Source organism: Nyctibius grandis, chromosome 9, assembly GCF_013368605.1.
Source record: "Nyctibius grandis isolate bNycGra1 chromosome 9, bNycGra1.pri, whole genome shotgun sequence".
In the NCBI taxonomy this organism is placed as follows: Eukaryota; Metazoa; Chordata; class Aves; order Nyctibiiformes; family Nyctibiidae; genus Nyctibius; species Nyctibius grandis.
The window spans coordinates 18,350,604-18,369,192 of NC_090666.1; the positions used below are offsets into that span (position 1 = coordinate 18,350,604).

An 18,589-nucleotide genomic window follows, 5' to 3' on the forward strand; every position below is an offset into this window, starting at 1 on the left:
ATGCCCGAAGAGCAAACTGACAATCCAGCCGAAACCACTCTTAACACCGGTAGTTAGTTACCCGTGACAGGGATAGGTCACGCCGTACTCCAGCCGCTGCAGCCAGCTCGGCGGCCCCGGGCACTCGCGGGGCGCGCCGCTGCCCCCCGGGGCCGAGACCGCCCGCCGGGGATGAGGGGTGGGGGGACAAGTGCAAGGGAACTCCAACGCACACACCCGGGAGAAGTCCCCGGCGCGCTCGGAGCGGGCAGAGGGCGACCCAGCTCTGAACAGTGTGACGGGGGGCGCGCGGTCCCACCGCGGGGTCTTCCCGCCGCCGCGGCCCCGGGCTCCCCGCCGGGCTCTCCCCACCTGTAAGGACTTCGCCCCGCGCCTGGCGGAGGAATGGGGAAGGGCTGAGCCCGGCGCGACCGCCGGGACGCTGTGCTCGGGAGAGGAAAATTCCAGCCGAGAGGAGCGGCCCTGCCCCCGCTAGCCGCTGACAGCCCGCGGCCGGGGCCGAGCCGACTCCTCGCACTGGCCGGGCGGCCACTGGAAGGAGAGCCGGGTGTGTGGAGGCGGGCAGGCAAGCGAGAGAGGGAGGGAGGAGCTGGGACGGGAACAGGGAGTCTCTGTTTCTCCGCGGGTGCCGGAGCCGGGAAGGTTCCGCGTTTCAAGTTTCATGCCGCGAAGTTGTTTGTTTTCTTTTTCTTTTGCTTCTGTGTTTTTTCCCCCTCCGCCCAAGGTGTGGTGCAGCGAGCAGCCGTCCCGGCGCAGGCAGCCCCGCGGAGCCGCGTGCGTGGCCGCGGCCGCCGCCCCGGGAAGGCGCCCCCTGCTCGCGCTGTAAACAGCGGGGAATGCCTGGGCTCGGGGGCAAGGCGGCGCTGGGGGCAGCAGAGCGGGGCCGCCTTCCTCAGCCCGCCCCGAGCAGGTGAGGCGGGGAGCCGAGGCGCTGTGCGGGCGGATCCCAGCGGCTGCGCCCGCCCTGACCCCGAGAGCCGACCTGCGCTCACCCAGCCGCCGGCATGGACGGCCGCGCTCAGCAGGCGGCCGCCTCGGCGCCCTCAGGGTAAGCACCGCTCACCGCACGGGTGGGAGGCTCAGGCGCCCCCCGGCTCCCGAGGGGTAGCTGGCGGGGAGCCGCGGTCATGCCGGGCCGTGTGTGAGCCCGGGTGAGGTGAGGTGCGAGGGGGCAGCTCGGGGCGGGGAGGCCGGTGCTGTGCGCGCCCGGCTGTGAGGTGCGGCCAGGGGCGAGAGGCGGCTCCCCAGCGCCGGGGGCCGAGTGTGTGTGTCCCGTCCCCGGGCTTCGGCGGCGGAGGGGGGGAGGCGGAAGCTCCGCGCGGGATCGCAGCGCCTCGGCCCGGCCGAGCCGAGCCGGGAGCGGGGAGGCGGAGGCAAAGGGAGCAGCGCGACCGTTAAACGGCTGCCGGCGCGGGGGGAGGACAGAGCGCCAGCCCCCGCGCCTCCACGGCAGCTCGGCGGGTTCCCCTGCCTGAAGACGGGCTCTGCGGCGGGACGGGGCTGCGGCACGAGTCCGTCGGGCCCTCGGGCGCCGGCGCCTTCCTCGGCGGTGCCTGCGTGAGCAGCGGCGTCCGTGTGCGGGCTGCGCCGCCAGCCCTCGGCCCTCGCCGGGGCATTGCCGCAGGGACGAGCCGTGACCTGCCTGCCGGCTTGCTCTGTCCGGGTGCCTCTGCCGGGCTGCGGTATTGCCAGAAACCGCTGGTGCGATACCTGTCGGGGAGCGCTTCGTTATCGCGATCGACTCACAGAATCACAGACTGGTTGGGGTTGGAAGGGACCTCTGGAGATCATCCAGTAAAACCCCCTGCCAAGGCAGGTACCCCTAGAGCACAGGCGGGTTTTGAATATCTCCAGAGACGGAGACTCCACAGCCTCTCTGGGCAGCGTGTTCCAGTGCTCTGTCACCCTCAAAGTAAAGAAGTTTCTCCTCATTTTCCGCTGCGAAATCTCTGAAATGCAAAATTGACCAGTCGGACACATCCTTAAGGTGTGCGGGTGTCAGCTCCCAACGCGCTGTGTCTAAGCGGCGGCAGCGGTGTGGGAGAGCTGGGCACTTCCCAGTGCTTTGGTAACTGCCCACGTTGGAAGAGAAAAAAACTAAACAAGCAGCGTCTGTTGGGAGACGTAAAAGGGTTTGTTTTGTTTTTGTTTTTTTTTTTTAATGTTAGTCTTCTCTGACGAATTGCTTATAATCTGTCAGAGAAGGTAGCTTTAAAGAATGTAATTTTAAGTGAAACTACCCGTTATAGATCAGAAGGAGGACTTCTTATTAGTCAGGTATGTTTGAAAAAAATTAATTCACTCGATAACTTCAGTAGAAATTTGGGGGATTCAAAATACTGACAAGACTGCTGGGAGTTACCTGTAAATAGAAGTGACAAAATACATGGTGAGTGTGTTTTTTAATACCAAGACTTTCTTGAAACTTCCATATTATATGCAAAAATGTATTAATTGGATTTCTGACCAAGTGAATACAAGATAAACAGGTGCAGATGATGGTAAGTTATTGTAGTATTTGCAGTAGCAGTCAGATCGGTTTGAAGTCATGGCCGTAGTGAATACAGAAGACTCATAGAGGAGGGGTATTTATTCACTTAGAGCCTTGTGGCAATTCCACATTTACATATGGTCATTGAGAAACAAAGTTTATATTGTTAATCGGTGTAGAAGGTATAATCACAGTATAGATAATTACTGCATTTTTAAGACTTCGGGTATGTAAGCACAGTTGAAAGGACGGAGCGTGTGGTAATAGAGCATGATACCGAGTTAGGAAGTGACTAAAATAATATGTCTTGAAGGTCCTCAGTTTTACTTGTGGGCAGACACATGAAAACAAGCAAAAAGGTACAATTAAAATGTTGGTTGTTCTGACAACTTCTCTGGGCCTGTCGCCTGCAATAAAGCTGTTGATTATTCTGGATTTTGGCTACTGCTTGACTTTCTAAGTCGGGAAAAGTAGTCTGTTCCCTTAATGTGACTGTCAGAATTCACGTGTCAGTTTTGAATAACATGTAGCTAACAGCAGCGCTCATTTGGGTTAGCCCTGCAGATACATTTTCAGGCCTTTTATCAGCTGTTCCCGTATAATTTGGTACTTAGGAAATCAATTTACCATTCCTTTCTTGTTACAACAAGAGTTCGTTATTGGCAGTCTTAATTATTTCCTGAAGATGGTCTCATTTGCTTATCCAAACACCGGATTTGAGGAAAAAATCTGGATATAGCAGTAAAAATGGCAACTCCCAGTTTACTGAAAACGATCCACAGATATGTTTTTTAATAGTAAGCAGTACTGCGGTTCCCTCTCTGACATGATAGGAAAAATTGTGCAATCTGGGAAGAATTTCTGTTGAAATAGCAGTTTTCTTTAAATGAATTACCAAAAGATAGATACTGCATTATCTGTCTTCTTAACCTGTCTAGTCAGGTGAAGAATGTTGTTAATCTGCAGCTGAAAACCGTTTACCAGTAAATGTGTTCTTAAATCACTGTTTGAAGTTGTGTGGTGTCATTACTGATAACTCTTCACAGCTTAGAAGGTCTATTGATGCTGACTGCCAGGAAGGCTGGGGTGTTAAAGGTGGTGTGTGAGTTTTCAAGCATTGGTGTTTGTTTAGCCTTGGAGCTTTGTATATAACTTAATCATTGGTGTCTCTTCAATATAGAATTTTGTTATCAGTTCTATGGGGACAAGCTTTGGGAAAGGATCCTGTAATTATATCCTGGAAGACAATTTTTTTGCATGCAGGGTTATGCTTTCCTATTGAAAAATTGTTTATTAAAACTGGTTGTGGGTACAAACGTTTGCTTGGATTTGGGGGAAAATATGCCAGTGTTATTCTTACCGTACAATCAGGGTAAATCAGTAAAGATTTTTAAAAAATAGCCTCTGCTAGAATTTTTTTTTTAGTGTGGTAAATAGAAGGTGTGCCCAGTAACTGGCTGGAATTTTTTGGAATATGGTGAATAGGAGGTGTGCGCAGCAACTGGCTGGACGTGACACATAGTTTCTTCTGGTAGCAAGAAATTTGGCTGGACCTACTTTTAAGTCATTTTTTAGCTCATCTATCTTGCCTTGAGTCCGAGCAGCACTCATGACAGTGTGCTCCTGCCAGGCCAGTTGACACAGTCCGCTCCTGTTCATCACAGAGCTGAATTGGCTTTGTGTATTGGCTGCGTTATGGGATGATAGGAAAATGTGTGGCTTAATACTTAAAAAAAAAAAAAAAAAGTGGCTGTGGTTGGTATCCCGCCTCTTGAACACAGTTTTCCTGCTGTTGCTGGATAGCAATCCTGTACCCTGGAGTAAATAAATTTTTACATTACAAAGTAGATTTCACTAGTTGACACAGGCTTTTGCCATGAAGAACTCTACTGTAAGTTAATATGATGTTAAAATATTGGAGCTGATTTGGATTTCAGTAAGTGTAAGATTGATTTCCTTTGAAATATTAGAATGCACATTGAGGTCCACCTTTAATTCAATTCTAAGCAGTTTCTGATAATTTTACATTATTTCATTTGTTCCCTTAAATCATATTTAAAGCTATATGCTTACTTTAAAAATAACAGCTTCTGACCTGCTTTACCTAAGCAAATCCCCTTTGTTTTGTCATTTTCTTCTTGTGTGTGTAATGAAAACATGCTTAGGAGATACAGCTGCTCTCCAGGGGCTGAAGATAGAGATGGTTGTATGGGGGCGGATAGGCAGAGCCAAACTGAGCTTTGGTTCGCTTGCTGACAGAAGCGCTGCTCACGTGTGTCTTCATGCTCCCATTCCCTGGTTGCTTGGCCTAGTGAATGTATTTGAACAGTTTAATAAGAAGAACAGGGGAGAAGTCTTTTTCGCATGGTTAGGACTGTCTGAGGAAGTGAGAGATGTTTTCAGAAAGCGCAGGAGATATAGCTTTACTCTTGTGTGTGTAACCATTGAGTTTTTATCAAATCATTTCAATCAGATTACGGATCTCTGGAGACTTCAGCTGTGGCTCAGTGTTGAGAAGTGTCTGGCATCAAGCTTAGAATACTGATATGAGCTCCCTTCCTTTCTCGTAGGTTGTGTCAGTTGACAACATAGCCACAGGTTTATTTAAGTGTAAATGAAAGTCCTCCCTGTTGTGGAGTGTGGGGTGGGACAGAAAGTGTAGCAAAAGCTTCAAACCAAGCGTTCTATTGCCAAGCCACAGCAGGAGACTGGGAGGGAGGTTGTGGTGTCTAAATTTGCTCAGTTTGGTGAAATTTAGGTCAGGGCTGAAACTACTTTTTTATCTTGCAATGAATTAGCTGTTGCTATTGCTCTGTATACTACATTATTGTATACATATATTTATGAATAAATGCAAGACCTTTTACCCTTGTGCTACTAAATGGCAGCACTGTCTAGGATCAGAAGTTAGGCTGGCATGGGTCTAACAAGTAGTCTGATGTTAGATGTGCTTTATCTCTTACACTGAAGACTTCAAGATAAATAATCAGCTCATTTTTTTCTCACCCCCATGACCCTGATGAATATCAACTAATTGAGCAATAACAAAATGGAAAGAACTTTGAGAATTTGTGCCCACAGAGTTTGCTGGATATTTGAAACAGGGAGTTAGCTACTTTGTGGGTCGATCCCCATCAGGAGCCACTTGAATGCTAATCATTCCAGGGGGTAATTTGCCAGCTGAGTTCTGAACATACATGTAATACTTCTTGAGGTGATTATGTTGTTTTTTGTGATGTATCTGCCTTAACCAAGGCAATGTCAAATAGTTGCATGACACGGTGGTGCCATGAACTGAATGTTGTATTTAAAAGCTGGTTTGATTACTCGAACTTTGTCAAGCCCGAAGTCATAGCTGGGTGCCTATTGAGTAGTCAGTGGTAATGTTCACTGTTGGAGTGTGTTGCTGTGGGAATGAGATCAAGGAAGCATTAGGGGGTTGAGGAATGTGGATACTAGGGTGGAAAAATGTGTGGGAGGGTAATACACAAATAGAGAAATCAGCAGAGTTATTTCAAAACTTTGTCCAAGTGTGATGGTATCCTGTGAAAAGGAAAGTGAGAGCTAGTTTTTAGTGAGGTATCAAAAGCATGTGAGGGGAAAAAGTGCTTGAGACTGGAAGGTGCATTTCAGTGTTATTTTATGTTAGGTTCTTTCTGTTGTTACTGGATTTTTTCTTGTGAACTTTAAAGGAGATTACAGTGTTTATGTAAACCTGAAGATCACTGTTTATGTTGAGTAGGTGCATCATCTGTGTTGTGGAAGAAGAAAAGAGCCCATTGTAGGGGACCAAAAGCTTGGATTCCAGAGGAAACTGGAGATCTTTACAGGATTCCTGTCATCTGACAGATAAATTAACTCACTAGGGATATTTTAAAGTCACAAATAAATGGTTTCTCCTGTAATCTGACAACATCTAAATAGGTCTCCCTTCATGAAGTCCAGTACTACTTCTGACTTTCTTGGCTGTAGCTTGGAAGAAAGTTTCTAAGAATGCAAGTTTTTCTAGCTTGGCTGCTGTTGTTTCTGGCTACCACTGTTGTAGTTTTGTGTGTGCTGGGGAGCAACAGGTGCCAAATTATCCAGCCAGCCATTGGAATTGTAACAATATTAGCGCCTGCTGAACTAAATATTTTTTTTTCCTAGAAATTAACAAGTCAACATGGTGAGTTGCTCTGTTAATGGAGTGGATACAAGGAATGCTGGGTGTTCTTTTTTATGGCTGCTTGCAAGTTAAAACAGATCTGATTGTGTGCTTGCTTTCCTTTTCACCTGGCTCTCGCTTGCTTCCCCATCAGCTGAACTCCTACTCTGAGTTAAGTTCACGTTGCTGCCTGCTGTTTGAGAAAGAGTTGCTCTTTACTGTGAGTATTTGCTGTCACTATGTACTGCTCTCAAACTCAGAGAGCTGACGTCAGGGCATTAGAGGGTGACAAGAAGCCAAGATGTTGGCTCCTAGACTCCTGTAGAGTTCTGTGGCCATGCCCAGCATTAGCACAATGAAGAGGAAACTCTGACTGTGCAGCCTGGGACAATGGAGAGTTCAAGGGGGAAAACCACCCCCTGCGGTTTTGAGCTGTAACAAGCAATTAAAAACTTGAGGTTTCGCCTGAATTCTCTCCTAAGGTAAGGTCCCACAATTAAAAATGCAGCTCTTTGTATGAAAGTAAACGTAAACATTTACTCACTGGAGTTCCAGTAGGTGTGTTCTGACTTAAAATCTGCATGGTGATGGACTAGTGGATAAAAGTGCATTTTTTTCCTAGTTTGAGAAACATTTTTTATGCATCAGAAATGGGATATCATGGGAGTCTTTACAGAATTGAGAGTTCCTGGATTTGTTTATTTACTAGGAGGTTATCCAGTTCAAAAGGGGCGTGTACATTTATACGTATCTTTTTGTGGTTGTAAATGATCGAAGTGCTGTAGATGGTTGAAGGATGGATCCCTAATCCGTCTATGAAATGTCTCCCTGGGGAGCTTGCATATATGTTGACTGAGCTGCAAGACTAGGGTTATCAGGATTGCTGTTTGCAGTTAAAGAGAATAGAGCATGTGAATATTTTTAGCTAGGCATTGATACAAAAATCGGAGATCTCCAAACCCCCTTGCTTTCTAACTTTCCTCACCGAAGTGGGAAGCTAGGTGCGGCTGGGTAAGGAGTCCGAAAGAAAACTCAATAACACCAGAGTGTGTTATTAAGCAGGCATTCTTTATTGCAGCGCTGGGCAGCACTGGGGATTATCCACCATGAGTGCTCCGCCGGTTTGGCAAATTTTCAGAGAATATATACCATAACGTTATACATAGTCATAGGATTTCCGAGAAGTCATTTACATAGCCATGAGATATGCAAATGTCCGTTCGCATGCGCAGTTGTTTACCCTGGTGGTCGTCGGGGGTCTTCAGATGAAGGCCGGTAGTCTTCCTCACTGTGTTCGCTGATTGACCCCTGCTTCTGCGCAAACTCAGTCTGAGGATCACGTAGGCCACATCCTTCGGGTAGCTGTTGCAATTCCCTTATCTCATGCATTGCCCATCCTATGGCCCAGCCATCTGAAGTGAGACCATCCTGGAGTCTCCTTATCTTACAGCCATTACCACTCTTCAAATTGTAAAAGCTTCCCTTTGTTTTGTATATCTATGTTAATCAAGTGTCTAAGGTATTTTCAACATCCCTTGCTCTGGGACCCCAACTGTTTCATTCCCCCCTTTACTTGTTACTTGTAAATTCTTTTACAAAGGTTCCAAGTTTTCATAGTTCATTACCTTAGGTAGGATCCAAATTTCCATAGCTAATTTCTTCAATTTATACCATAAAAGGCAATTTAAAGCTGTTAGTATAATGACAAACACTAACAATATCAGAGGTGGTGTCAAAAACAGAAACACAATATAATCATTAACAGTCTCGAGTTAACTTTACAGATGTGGGTTCTGTGAGCTGGGATTTCCATGGTCCTTCGGGTGCCTTCTTGATTCTCAAGTAGTACATCCAGGCAATGTGCTTCTCAAGCTTGACCGCAAAACTTGAAAAGGACTGCTCCATTTCTCTTCGAGAGGGTTACCTGAAATATTTTTAACGTAAACCCAGTTCCCAGGTTTAAACAAATGCACTGGTGACCATAAGCCATTCATAGGTTTCCTTTAAACTGGTCAGCAAAGTATATGGGTTTTCCACTACTGGATACAAACCCTTAAGTATCTAATTTATTGCTCGCAAATCCTGCACCCATCGATAAGTTTTGCCATCAGATTTTTAACAGGTAAAATAGGTGTGTTATACTCTGAAGAGAGAACGACATTAAGGCATAAATGAGATCAGATGCTGCCACTCAGACCGCTTTATTGAACGAGAGGGCAGAGAGAAAACAAAGCAATAGGAAAGGTAGGAAGCGAGAGGAGAAAACTAAGCAGGAGAGTGGAGAGAGCAGCAGGGTTAGTCACCACCACAGATCCAAGGGTGTGCCGTCGGTCTTCTTTCCTCGGTGGTGGGGGGGTGTACAGACGAAGAAGTAGAAGTAGGCACCGCCTGGAGGAGAAGGCGGGTGGCGGCAGGGAGCAGCAGCAGCAGCAGCAGCAGCAGGGGGGGAAGCAGGGAGGCTGTAAGGATCCTGCGGCTAGTCCATGGAGTCGTGTTGTCCAGTGGGCATGTGTCTCCATGTAGGTCTCCTCCAATGGATACGTGTCCACAGGCCTTGGTAACAGAGCTTGTCGCTGGCAGATAGAACATGCGCACTTATCCCGAAATAACTAAACGCACCTGCTGCCTGCCCCAAAGAGTCCATTTTATGGTCCTCCACACCACCCCGTGGCTCAAAGTTTGTTATGTTGTCCCAGATCGCTGTCTTCGGGATCCCGTGGTGGTGGGAGAAGAAAAGGATAGCAAAGTAGGAAAAGAGCATTTGAACTTTTTTACAATCAATCAGTTGGCTATAATCCTAAAATGCAAACAATCAACAGATTCAAACACTTTGTACAACGGATGGCTTTGGTTGGTGTATTCGATGCCACCCGGTGATGAGGTAGGTACGAGTTGTACAGTATTAACGGTGACAATACACAATAAGGACAACAACATTACACAACCACATAATGTTGTTAAAACAGAATGTGCTTAATTCACTGGGCACTTGGAAGTCATGAAAGGAATACTACACGAAGGCAATGCCTCTTTGTTTCATTGTTTAACAACTTAAATATGTCAATCGACAATTTGTCAGACAGAAATAAATTCAAACAAAATTAGTCTTCAGACCTTAGTTAAAAATACTGCTTATCGCTTTTTCAAACAGAAAGTTGTAGGCAAACATAATTATCTCTCTCATGAAAGTTATATTGAAAAATGTGGCAGCCCTCATATGGAAATTTGTATTTTAACAATAAAGCAAACTTAAAATATTGTTCCACATAACAAATAAAACAGGACACACTTACATACCGGGTGGACAGCTTTGTCCACCGTCTTGATATGTACATAATTATCTTAACAATATCTTAACAATCTTGGCAAATTTTTAACAATATCTTAACAATCTAAAGAGCAACAGTTTAAAGAGAACAGAAACTTAATATCTCAACAATTGAAAGAGAATAGAAAGTATCTCAAGCCATGTTGGAGGTTTATGGCTCTGGGGGATCAGAAGAAGGAGGTGTTTGTCCACAATTGCAAACACAAGGCCAATGACAATTACAGGATAAATCATAACCATAAAAAGCCAGAAGATTAAGTATTCCAAGAATGATTAAAATAAAAGTTGAAAGGAAGAGTGCAACCAAAAGCGTAATTGCAGCTCCTGGTGACAGCCACATTCTGTCCTTTTTAATTCTTACAATTCGTTTGGCTATTCGCAGATGAGTTCGCTGCCTGCGTTGCGACCGAGAGACTGGTGGTCACGCTGCCCTGGTCTGCTGGAGTTGGGGTCTGCATACGCAGTAGGAAAATGGATTTCCACACCCCCAACCCAATAAGGAATGTTCCAGCACCTTCTCCCAGAAGAGCTGGAAGGCGCATGCGTGGTTTGGGGAAAAACGTGTGCAATGAGATCTAACAGATATATTCTTTAAGATATGTATTTTATGTCTAGCAATGTTATTTTGATCACCAAGGATACTTGCAAGTAAGTATAGGACCCTGACAATCAGGATGCACAAACAGGTTTCACACAAGATCCTAGTTACCAAGTAATTTTCCACACAGAATTCGGATGCACCAGTTACACAATCCAGGCACACAAGCCACAAAGTTCTGATGAAGTTCTGGTCTACAAACACAACAAGCCGGGGAGGGGGTGGTAATCGTCTCAGGGTGGCGGCACGTAAATCTTCACAAGGCTCTGGCTAAACAGGGATTTTCGTCACACAACCCCCACCCCAATCGTCCCTGAGAGGCACACACAGAAAACCGGAACTCCACACACAAGAACTCCCACCCCGTACATCCCTGAGAGGTGAACACGTAATACAGACACGTGATACAGATCAGAACTATCCGGGGTACACAGGAGAAAAGAGGCAAAGTTAAAGCAGATTAGAAGCGCAAGCCAAAGTTAAAGCAGGCGAAGGGCGCAAGCTGAAGTTTAAAGCGGGCTGGAGGGCGACACTGTCTCTTTAAGGGAGCCTGCCGAGTACGCAAGTCCTCTATAACACTTTTCACTCCTCGCCTATCTTCCAATTTCAGGGGATATTGTTTTATCCTAACAGGCCGTGTTCTGTCTAAGTTTAACAACAATCCATTCTGCATTTTTAGCTTTTCCAGGCATTCCTGAGGCCCACACTCCTGGATATACCTGGTTCTTTATTTCGTGTATAATTTCTTCCTTAATTTGGGGTTCAGTGACAGCCAAACAAAATTTCAATGTGATTCTTTTCTGGTACTTTAAACTCAATCTCTCCATTTTTAAATTTTACTTCAGCATTCAATTGTTCTAACAAGTCTCTTCCCAAAAGTGGTCTAGGAGCATCAGGCAGGTAGAGAAATTTATGAATTCCTACACTTTTTCCAATTTTGAATTCTAATGGTTTCAAAAGAAAGCTTTCTCAACCTGCCCAGTTGCTCCCACAATGTTAATATTTTGTTTGCTTATTGACAATAAGGTCTGATTCAATACTGAAAAAGGTGGCACATGTATCTACTAGAAATTCTACAGTTTTCTCTCCTTTCCCAAGCTGCATTTTTACCAAGGGTTCTGCTAGGGAAGATTCCCCTGGTTCCAGTCAGTCATCTCCTATACCAGACACCATTACCGATTTCAGTTTCGGACAATCCTTTTCCAGTGCCCCATCTGTTTACATACACACACTGATCTTTCAGGAGGGGTTGGTTTCCCCTCGGTGGAGCACTTGCACTTCGTCTCACAGCGTTAGTGTTATTTCCCGGTAAGTTCCAAGAGGGTCTCTGGCCCCCCCCGCGGTGCGCAGAGCAGCCGCTGCAGCACCGGCAGCCGCTCCGCCCTCGCTCTCACCCTCCGAGTCTCCCTATTCTGACACGCCTGCCATGCAGTCTCCAGCAACCTCTCTAAATCTCTCACATCCATTCCTTGCACTTTCTGTAGCTTTCTCCTAATATCATCTGCCGATTGTCCCAAAAACAGAGATCCACCGTTCCCGGCAGAATTCCAGGCAGATTCAGAGCCTGCACCTGGGCTCTGGCCACTTTCACAAACACCGCATTCCCCGCAGTATTCAACATTGCGTCCACATCCTCCCAGTCAGGCTCCTGGGTTTTCACAATTAGTTCAGATCCTTTCGCAACCTTTTCAGGATCATCCTGATAATTCCCAGCAGCATCTCCTTCTCTATCTAATCTTTCATTCTGTGCACCAACCCTTAAACACTTTTGTACAATACTACAAGCCAAGCAACATCCTTTTAACCTCCCATTTTGCCCTTTTTTTTTTTTTTTTTTTTTTTTTTTTCCTATCACCAGGACCATAGGGTCCTGGGGTGCTAAATTAATTCCACATTCCTTTTGCCACTCTGGGTGATTCCACAGAGTAAAGAACATATCTGCATAACCCACTTCATCCCATTTTCTTTCCCTTCTTAAAAATAACATAAGTTGTAACAAAGTATTGTAATCTAAAGTTCTGTTAACAGGCCATTTTTCTCCATCATATAACTTGTATAAAGGCCACCACTGATTACAATATTTTATCAGAGTCTTACAACTCGCACTTTCTCCAGGTGGTCCCCCAATATCTTTCCAGTGACTCAGAATGCAGCCCAAAGGGCTCTTTTTCAAAACTCTACCCTGTTGGTTTCCCATTCAAAAATTTATAACACACAAAGACAGGGACTGGGGCCCGAACACTTACACACACAGAGACAACGATTAACAATTACTATAGCACACATTTCATTCACTTCGTACGTATTTGTACGTCTCACTCACACAATCATACAAGTTCAGATACAAAGTCAAGTTACAATAAACACATTTTCCTCTGAACATTCACTCGCCCCCCCCACCAAAACCTCGGGGAGACCAACAAAGGTACAGAGATCACAAAGTGAACAACAGCAGCTGCTACTCCTCAGATGACAAATGTCGACACAGGTTATTCAAAGATTTTCAAATACGCGTATACCAAACACATACGTATTACTACGCATATGTAACCAAATGCCACCCGGCGGGGTTCTCACGAACCGCGACTTATGAGTAGCCCCAAATACAAATGCACAAACAAACGATCGCACTAACCAGAAGATTAATACGAATCGTACATGCAAATGTCAAAATCAAATACAAATGCACAAACAAACGACTGCACTAACCGTATGATTAATACAAATCGTACATGCAAATGTATGCCACCCGGCGGGGTTCTCACGAACCGCGACTTATGAGTAGCTCCAAATGACCGGTCCCAAAAACAGAAACAAAAACAAAACAAAACAAACACAGAAAGAATGCCTTTTCTTACCAGTGGTCCTTGTCTGTCCCCACATGGATCCGCCGAATCGGAGAGTCCCTCCAGAGAAGTCTCCGGGGCCGGCCAAGGGAGTCTCCGACCCAGGGGTCCTGCAGCCGGACAGAGAGTCTCCTGCCTGGCTCGCCAAAACTGATACAAAAATCGGAGATCTCCAAACCCCCTTGCTTTCTAACTTTCCTCACCGAAGTGGGAAGCTAGGTGCGGCTGGGTAAGGAGTCCGAAAGAAAACTCAATAACACCAGAGTGTGTTATTAAGCAGGCATTCTTTATTGCAGCGCTGGGCAGCACTGGGGATTATCCACCATGAGTGCTCCGCCGGTTTGGCAAATTTTCAGAGAATATATACCATAACGTTATACATAGTCATAGGATTTCCGAGAAGTCATTTACATAGCCATGAGATATGCAAATGTCCGTTCGCATGCGCAGTTGTTTACCCTGGTGGTCGTCGGGGGTCTTCAGATGAAGGCCGGTAGTCTTCCTCACTGTGTTCGCTGATTGACCCCTGCTTCTGCGCAAACTCAGTCTGAGGATCACGTAGGCCACATCCTTCGGGTAGCTGTTGCAATTCCCTTATCTCATGCATTGCCCATCCTATGGCCCAGCCATCTGAAGTGAGACCATCCTGGAGTCTCCTTATCTTACAGCCATTACCACTCTTCAAATTGTAAAAGCTTCCCTTTGTTTTGTATATCTATGTTAATCAAGTGTCTAAGGTATTTTCAACATCCCTTGCTCTGGGACCCCAACTGTTTCATTCCCCCCTTTACTTGTTACTTGTAAATTCTTTTACAAAGGTTCCAAGTTTTCATAGTTCATTACCTTAGGTAGGATCCAAATTTCCATAGCTAATTTCTTCAATTTATACCATAAAAGGCAATTTAAAGCTGTTAGTATAATGACAAACACTAACAATATCAGAGGTGGTGTCAAAAACAGAAACACAATATAATCATTAACAGTCTCGAGTTAACTTTACAGATGTGGGTTCTGTGAGCTGGGATTTCCATGGTCCTTCGGGTGCCTTCTTGATTCTCAAGTAGTACATCCAGGCAATGTGCTTCTCAAGCTTGACCGCAAAACTTGAAAAGGACTGCTCCATTTCTCTTCGAGAGGGTTACCTGAAATATTTTTAACGTAAACCCAGTTCCCAGGTTTAAACAAATGCACTGGTGACCATAAGCCATTCATAGGTTTCCTTTAAACTGGTCAGCAAAGTATATGGGTTTTCCACTACTGGATACAAACCCTTAAGTATCTAATTTATTGCTCGCAAATCCTGCACCCATCGATAAGTTTTGCCATCAGATTTTTTAACAGGTAAAATAGGTGTGTTATACTCTGAAGAGAGAACGACATTAAGGCATAAATGAGATCAGATGCTGCCACTCAGACCGCTTTATTGAACGAGAGGGCAGAGAGAAAACAAAGCAATAGGAAAGGTAGGAAGCGAGAGGAGAAAACTAAGCAGGAGAGTGGAGAGAGCAGCAGGGTTAGTCACCACCACAGATCCAAGGGTGTGCCGTCGGTCTTCTTTCCTCGGTGGTGGGGGGGTGTACAGACGAAGAAGTAGAAGTAGGCACCGCCTGGAGGAGAAGGCGGGTGGCGGCAGGGAGCAGCAGCAGCAGCAGCAGCAGCAGGGGGGGAAGCAGGGAGGCTGTAAGGATCCTGCGGCTAGTCCATGGAGTCGTGTTGTCCAGTGGGCATGTGTCTCCATGTAGGTCTCCTCCAATGGATACGTGTCCACAGGCCTTGGTAACAGAGCTTGTCGCTGGCAGATAGAACATGCGCACTTATCCCGAAATAACTAAACGCACCTGCTGCCTGCCCCAAAGAGTCCATTTTATGGTCCTCCACACCACCCCGTGGCTCAAAGTTTGTTATGTTGTCCCAGATCGCTGTCTTCGGGATCCCGTGGTGGTGGGAGAAGAAAAGGATAGCAAAGTAGGAAAAGAGCATTTGAACTTTTTTACAATCAATCAGTTGGCTATAATCCTAAAATGCAAACAATCAACAGATTCAAACACTTTGTACAACGGATGGCTTTGGTTGGTGTATTCGATGCCACCCGGTGATGAGGTAGGTACGAGTTGTACAGTATTAACGGTGACAATACACAATAAGGACAACAACATTACACAACCACATAATGTTGTTAAAACAGAATGTGCTTAATTCACTGGGCACTTGGAAGTCATGAAAGGAATACTACACGAAGGCAATGCCTCTTTGTTTCATTGTTTAACAACTTAAATATGTCAATCGACAATTTGTCAGACAGAAATAAATTCAAACAAAATTAGTCTTCAGACCTTAGTTAAAATACTGCTTATCGCTTTTTCAAACAGAAAGTTGTAGGCAAACATAATTATCTCTCTCATGAAAGTTATATTGAAAAATGTGGCAGCCCTCATATGGAAATTTGTATTTTAACAATAAAGCAAACTTAAAATATTGTTCCACATAACAAATAAAACAGGACACACTTACATACCGGGTGGACAGCTTTGTCCACCGTCTTGATATGTACATAATTATCTTAACAATATCTTAACAATCTTGGCAAATTTTTAACAATATCTTAACAATCTAAAGAGCAACAGTTTAAAGAGAACAGAAACTTAATATCTCAACAATTGAAAGAGAATAGAAAGTATCTCAAGCCATGTTGGAGGTTTATGGCTCTGGGGGATCAGAAGAAGGAGGTGTTTGTCCACAATTGCAAACACAAGGCCAATGACAATTACAGGATAAATCATAACCATAAAAAGCCAGAAGATTAAGTATTCCAAGAATGATTAAAATAAAAGTTGAAAGGAAGAGTGCAACCAAAAGCGTAATTGCAGCTCCTGGTGACAGCCACATTCTGTCCTTTTTAATTCTTACAATTCGTTTGGCTATTCGCAGATGAGTTCGCTGCCTGCGTTGCGACCGAGAGACTGGTGGTCACGCTGCCCTGGTCTGCTGGAGTTGGGGTCTGCATACGCAGTAGGAAAATGGATTTCCACACCCCCAACCCAATAAGGAATGTTCCAGCACCTTCTCCCAGAAGAGCTGGAAGGCGCATGCGTGGTTTGGGGAAAAACGTGTGCAATGAGATCTAACAGATATATTCTTTAAGATATGTATTTTATGTCTAGCAATGTTATTTTGATCACCAAGGATACTTGCAAGTAAGTATAGGACCCTGACAATCAGGATGCACAAACAGGTTTCACACAAGATCCTAGTTACCAAGTAATTTTCCACACAGAATTCGGATGCACCAGTTACACAATCCAGGCACACAAGCCACAAAGTTCTGATGAAGTTCTGGTCTACAAACACAACAAGCCGGGGAGGGGGTGGTAATCGTCTCAGGGTGGCGGCACGTAAATCTTCACAAGGCTCTGGCTAAACAGGGATTTTCGTCACACAACCCCCACCCCAATCGTCCCTGAGAGGCACACACAGAAAACCGGAACTCCACACACAAGAACTCCCACCCCGTACATCCCTGAGAGGTGAACACGTAATACAGACACGTGATACAGATCAGAACTATCCGGGGTACACAGGAGAAAAGAGGCAAAGTTAAAGCAGATTAGAAGCGCAAGCCAAAGTTAAAGCAGGCGAAGGGCGCAAGCTGAAGTTTAAAGCGGGCTGGAGGGCGACACTGTCTCTTTAAGGGAGCCTGCCGAGTACGCAAGTCCTCTATAACACTTTTCACTCCTCGCCTATCTTCCAATTTCAGGGGATATTGTTTTATCCTAACAGGCCGTGTTCTGTCTAAGTTTAACAACAATCCATTCTGCATTTTTAGCTTTTCCAGGCATTCCTGAGGCCCACACTCCTGGATATACCTGGTTCTTTATTTCGTGTATAATTTCTTCCTTAATTTGGGGTTCAGTGACAGCCAAACAAAATTTCAATGTGATTCTTTTCTGGTACTTTAAACTCAATCTCTCCATTTTTAAATTTTACTTCAGCATTCAATTGTTCTAACAAGTCTCTTCCCAAAAGTGGTCTAGGAGCATCAGGCAGGTAGAGAAATTTATGAATTCCTACACTTTTTCCAATTTTGAATTCTAATGGTTTCAAAAGAAAGCTTTCTCAACCTGCCCAGTTGCTCCCACAATGTTAATATTTTGTTTGCTTATTGACAATAAGGTCTGATTCAATACTGAAAAAGGTGGCACATGTATCTACTAGAAATTCTACAGTTTTCTCTCCTTTCCCAAGCTGCATTTTTACCAAGGGTTCTGCTAGGGAAGATTCCCCTGGTTCCAGTCAGTCATCTCCTATACCAGACACCATTACCGATTTCAGTTTCGGACAATCCTTTTCCAGTGCCCCATCTGTTTACATACACACACTGATCTTTCAGGAGGGGTTGGTTTCCCCTCGGTGGAGCACTTGCACTTCGTCTCACAGCGTTAGTGTTATTTCCCGGTAAGTTCCAAGAGGGTCTCTGGCCCCCCCGCGGTGCGCAGAGCAGCCGCTGCAGCACCGGCAGCCGCTCCGCCCTCGCTCTCACCCTCCGAGTCTCCCTATTCTGACACGCCTGCCATGCAGTCTCCAGCAACCTCTCTAAATCTCTCACATCCATTCCTTGCACTTTCTGTAGCTTTCTCCTAATATCATCTGCCGATTGTCCCAAAAACAGAGATCCACCGTTCCCGGCAGAATTCCAGGCAGATTCAGAGCCTGCACCTGGGCTCTGGCCACTTTCACAAACACCGCATTCCCCGCAGTATTCAACATTGCGTCCACATCCTCCCAGTCAGGCTCCTGGGTTTTCACAATTAGTTCAGATCCTTTCGCAACCTTTTCAGGATCATCCTGATAATTCCCAGCAGCATCTCCTTCTCTATCTAATCTTTCATTCTGTGCACCAACCCTTAAACACTTTTGTACAATACTACAAGCCAAGCAACATCCTTTTAACCTCCCATTTTGCCTTTTTTTTTTTTTTTTTTTTTTTTTTTTTTTTCCTATCACCAGGACCATAGGGTCCTGGGGTGCTAAATTAATTCCACATTCCTTTTGCCACTCTGGGTGATTCCACAGAGTAAAGAACATATCTGCATAACCCACTTCATCCCATTTTCTTTCCCTTCTTAAAAATAACATAAGTTGTAACAAAGTATTGTAATCTAAAGTTCTGTTAACAGGCCATTTT

At 45.3% G+C, this 18,589-nt stretch overlaps 1 protein-coding gene across 1 annotated transcript in view; it reads left to right on the top strand.

The window, feature by feature from the left end:
* The first annotated feature begins 929 nt into the window (after positions 1-929).
* The window catches only part of COBLL1 (cordon-bleu WH2 repeat protein like 1), a 99,535-nt gene continuing 81,875 nt past the window's right edge, over positions 930-18,589 (top strand). The window contains exon 1 of the mRNA XM_068407726.1: positions 930-1,048. Within this exon, the coding sequence (XP_068263827.1) occupies positions 1,005-1,048 (44 nt within the window). The 5' untranslated portion in view covers positions 930-1,004. The remainder of the gene's footprint in view (positions 1,049-18,589) is intronic.